Raw genomic sequence first — 5,369 nt, forward strand, 5'->3', positions numbered from 1 at the left:
CATTAACATCACTGAAGAACTAGATATTGCATAGAAATATATATATCAAACTGATAAAACTTATTTTCACTGCAGCGATAAGTAGTTTTGTTATATACAACGACAAGCCATTAAACATCCTCTCCATATTGCATGTATGGTTTTATAGGTTTCCCGATTGTTATGTGATTGTTTTAACATATTCAATGTATATACAGACCCGTGTACGTTCGCATTTCCGATTTAAGCGTAGCGTTTCCGTAGTACTTCCGTACCATTTCCGTAGCATTACCGTAGCACTTCCGTACCATTTCCGTAGCACTTCCGTAGCATTACCGTACCATTTCCGTAGCACTTCCGTAGCATTACCGTACCATTTCCGTAGCACTTCCGTAGCATTACCGTACCATTTCCGTAGCACTTCCGTAGCATTACCGTACAATTTCCGTAGCATTTCCGTAGCATTACCGTACCATTTCCGTAGCATTTCCGTAGCATTACCGTACCATTTCCGTAGCACTTCCGTAGCATTGCCGTACCATTTCCGTAGCACTTCCGTAGCGTTTGCGTTTAAGACGGAACAGCGAACGTACACGGGTCTGTACTAACACTGCCATTTCCCTCGGCGTTGATCATTTGAACGCGAGATGGTATCGGTAGTGACAACGTTTGCAATCAATGTTCTATAGAACCAACAAAAAACAACATAGGGTGTCAAATCGGATTATATCGACTGATGCGCGCTATGTATCAACGATGACTGGTGTACACACAGTCATAAAGAATGTTTCTAACAAACTATTGGTATCTAACGATGACTGGAGGACTACACAGCCAATGTTTCTTCACGTGAATTTCACGTGAAAAAAAAACAGCATATCAAAATCAAATGGACAAAAATTGATAAGATGTGGACACGCGTCATCTACTTTTACAGCAATGTTATGTCCTTGAGATGGAATCTTACACAGGCAATATGTCTTCACGTGAAATTCACTTTTTTACCGCTTTTCACGTGAAATTTTTCAAGTGAATTTCACGTGAAGACATATTGCCTGTGTAAGATTCCATCTCAAGGATATAACATTGCTGTAAAAGTAGATGACGCGTGTCCACATCTAATTCGGGTCAATTTTCCGTCTCATCGAGCGGTGTATATGGAGGTGGCGAGGCTCACACCGACGATCTTAAGGCTGTGTGTACAAGGCACGTATTACCCGTGAACAAAAAATTCCTGTAGATAAAATAGGCCTTTATCACTTTAAAATATGAATTTAGCAATACAATATGATCTAATAATAAACAATATGTAGTTCGAGTCTATTAATGATGACATGGTGTCATTGGCTTTAGAACAGATCCCACATTATTGTATTTTGATTTATGATTACATTACTTCAAAAAATTGAATTATTATAAGATTCTAGTAAAAAAATTAAATGCATTAATATCCTTGTCAGCAGGAAGTAATTCACCATCACACATATCTATAAAGTTTAGCAAGCTACACCTGGACAACCTCCAGTAGGTTAACACAACACGGATGAGCTAACATTACACCTGTCGTCATGGATGAGTTGTAGTCAAACACGAGAGTGTAGATATCAAATATAGATGTAAACGACGAAATCGAGAGATATGTTGGTATTGTTATATGAGGAACGAAAACAGTTATGGTTGATATTAAGCGGTTATTTTTTTTCATGAAGATCATGTTTTTTCGTAGCAATTGTTTTAATACATTGTATTTCTCCAACTCCTGTTATAGATAATTAAGCTACTACCTGGGCAACGTACGTACAAGTACATGTAGATATAACGTATTGATATGCCCTTGGGTTATGGTTTACAAAGTCACTGATCAGTTATATCATTATCAATAATAAGTCAATTATAACGGGCTAAAGACAGATTGTCACTGACCACAAGGAATGTGTTTAAAAAGTGTAAACAGAAATCAACTCTCAGTTTGACCTTATTTTGTAATTCTTCTCGTTGTAAATTTAAACAGCTAGAAAGACGTTTCGCTTGGATAATCAGGTCGTTTTACAGGCAGACACTAAATACAGTACACGAGGCGTCGATTCACTCACAAAACACACCAGGTAGGATTCTCAACATTTGTCATTGTCTTTGGCACTACCATTATAAAATCACTAATAATGTAAACTAAAAGCTTTTCGAAATTACACTAAAAAATATGATTGCTAAATTCGTTTTATTTTTTACCTAGACTACGGGACATATACCCTTATGATTGAACTGGTCACGCCCATAGTTCATTGTACACAATCAACCATCGTTGAAGGTGGAACAATTTCGTAGGAATGAACATTTTTATCTTTCAGACTTTCCCAGTTTGTTGTTTAATTAACTTTGACAAATCGCAAAGATAACATTCTTATTATGTTATGTCAGACAGTATTTTTCAGGCTGAGCTGATATCGCCGCTGAGCATGTACATTTCAACATAGTTTGTATTTGGGTCACACACTCATACATCCTGAATATATTACATTCATTTTGAGAAAAAGACTGCTTTTTATTTTATTTTTACAGAAACAACCATACCAGCTACCACACTCTCTAAAAAGAAGTATCTGGATGGTCAAGATGTTCACATACACTAATTGTACTATATCTGCCGAAATAGACGATGGCCTGAACGGTACAAATCAAACACTGGCTAGATCCTTCGTAAAGGATAACTGACAATATATATTGAAGATATGGCGGGAAAGATGACGTCGATAAGGAAGGGACAGATAGTTGTCCGCCCTCAGGGTCAGACTACCTGTGTTTATCATAGACAGACTATTTTGGACTGGTATTGCAAAACATGCTGCGATGCGATATGTGCTAAATGCATTTCCACTACCCACAGTGGTCACGTATTTAAACCACTGAGTGAGGAAATGCCGAACAGCAAGGCAAAAATCGTAGCATTCGTCAATGAATCTGAAAAAGACAAACTCGGAGATATCCAAAAGGAAATAAATTCTACAAACGATGATTTAAAACGGCATTTGGATCGTTTCGAAGCATTAGCATCTAAAGTGAAAACTCAGGGTGAAAGGCTACAGGAAGAACTAAGTGCTTTGGTATCAAGAACACTTTCACAGTTGAAACATTTAGAAGAAGAAAATACCAAGTTATTTATCACTTACCGAACGGAACTTGAGTCAAAGCTTGAAGCATTGGAAAAACAACTAAACTTTTGCAAGGAATCTCTCCAGACAGGCACACCTATTGAACTATTTGATATTGCATCTGGACTCCAAACTCATACCACCTTACCAACAAAACCATGTCTGGCTACCGCACAGTTTAGTCCTAGTAGCAATCCGCATCAACCCTTAGAGCTGGCATTGGGTAAGATAGTATTGACCTCATCTGACCAATCTCAACAGAACAGATTAGCTGCTCAATCCAAACCGCAAGTTACAAGATCATCGAAGGAAGTTCAGACACACGGCGGTGAGCGAGGAGATCAACGGGGAATTTCGAAATTTCCGAGAGGGTTTCCCAGACCAGATACAAAGGGGGGACACCTGGTGTTTCACAAAGATTTCGGAAATGAAGGACTATCTGATGATCTGAATACCCATTTAGCTCAATTACGGACAAAGATCAGTCGAGCAGAGGAAAATGCACTTTCGCAGCCCAGCGTCTTGACAACCTGGAAGCCGCCGTGTGACATAACGTCCGTCTGCCCGTCTAGTGTTGACGGGATATGGACTTGTGATAACAGTGCAACTGTGACGCTGCTTGGCAACCAAGGACGAGTGGAGAAACAGCTTCAGAATCCTGGCAATGTCAGAGACATCTGTATATCCCCTACTACACACACACTCTGGGCATGCTCTCACACCGAAAACAGTATCACGGAGCTGGAATGTGGAGCTCTTACATGCAGATTCAAGACAACGGACATACCAAAGTGTATATGTCTAAAAAAGGATGGCCATGTCCTTATTGGAATGAAAAAGAAAATAGTAGAATACAATCTAGGAGGAGAAATGGTCCTCACCGTTACCACGACACAGCATGGGAAGCCATTAGCGTGTACACCCTGGAGGATGTCACAATGCCCTGTCAGTGAGAAAGTGGCTGTAGTGGATCTAGATCGAGTAGCAGACGATGGCCAGGACCTTCCCCACATCATTGTCATGAACAAGAACCTGCATCTAATACACCGGTACGGACGTCCGCAGCATGACGGCAGATATGGGTCAGGACCATTTGACCCTTGTGACGTAGCATACGACACTCAGGGACAACTGGTTGTAGCTGATCGTACCAACCGTTGCATACACCTTCTGAGTGGCGCCGGAAATTATCTAAGGCGCCTTCATAATGACATAGGCGCAGCCTGGTTTGTAAGCGTGGACAGGAACGGAGTTCTGTGGGCAGTATTTAGTTATGGTGGTAAGCAAGTCAGCCGAATACAGTATATGACAGAACATAGTGCATGAATACTACATACGAATGTTGTCATTAGCGAACGCTCCAATAAGGCGTCATGTCAGTAATAGGACATCCCTCGTACATAAGTAAAGATGAGACTCAAAACTTCTAAAAGCAATTGTTTGTAATAAAAGTGACATAGAAATCATGGGTCTGGTCATTTAGGCGGATCGTCATTTTTTTCTTTCGTAAATCTTGACGGATATACATGCAATCATCGAGGCTTGTCTGAAAGCAACGTAAAATCACTAGACCGTTCTTATTTCGTAATCCTTTGGTCCTGCATATCAAATCGTTTTGATCTCAATTAACAAAAACGTACCATACTACTTGCATGCATAGTTGCTACATGTATACCACAGTAATACTAGGAGGTCGTAAAGACGCCAACAGCACGTGATCGTGGTACTGGTGAGGCACAGGGGCATGTCTAGTCTTATATTAAACAAGAAATATCTTTAAAAAAGATAAACGGCATAGTTTTAATGCTGGTGGTTATAATGTAAAACTACTGGTGAAATAAGTTAACGAACTACATTGTAATTAATAAATGCGCAGTTTCAGCACGGATAACAAAATTATATCAGTTTGAATCATTTTTGGTGATAATAAGACTGCAAATTGAATAGATTTGAATAGATGCATCCACTTATTCAGCTTGCATTCAATTTAAAAGGGACATCACGGTAAAAACGTTGCAATTTTCACTGAATGTACGCGTTTTGTTCCTTTCCAGTTATGTTTCTGTGCTGTCCCAATGTTCACAGTCAATCCCTATGTCCAGCTTGACCACTCGATTTATTTGGGAATCCCCTCTAAATTTTGCGCGGAAATTATCTTTAAATCATCCCTCTAAATTTTGCGCGGAAATTATCTTTAAATCATTACGTGACTGTTTTGAAATCGTGGCAGCACAAACACAC

The 5,369-nt window shown here is 39.5% G+C and overlaps 1 protein-coding gene across 1 annotated transcript; it reads left to right on the forward strand.

Annotated features, from left to right (window-relative positions):
* Nucleotides 1–2,681: 2,681 nt before the first annotated feature.
* Nucleotides 2,682–4,862, forward strand: LOC117317933. The gene has a single exon (XM_033872902.1). The coding sequence runs from the start codon at nt 2,709–2,711 to the stop codon at nt 4,452–4,454; it is 1,746 nt and encodes a 581-aa protein (XP_033728793.1). The 5' UTR covers nt 2,682–2,708; the 3' UTR covers nt 4,455–4,862.
* The last annotated feature ends 507 nt before the right edge of the window (nt 4,863–5,369 follow it).

This window comes from Pecten maximus, chromosome 19 (assembly GCF_902652985.1).
Source record: "Pecten maximus chromosome 19, xPecMax1.1, whole genome shotgun sequence".
NCBI lineage: Eukaryota > Metazoa > Mollusca > Bivalvia > Pectinida > Pectinidae > Pecten > Pecten maximus.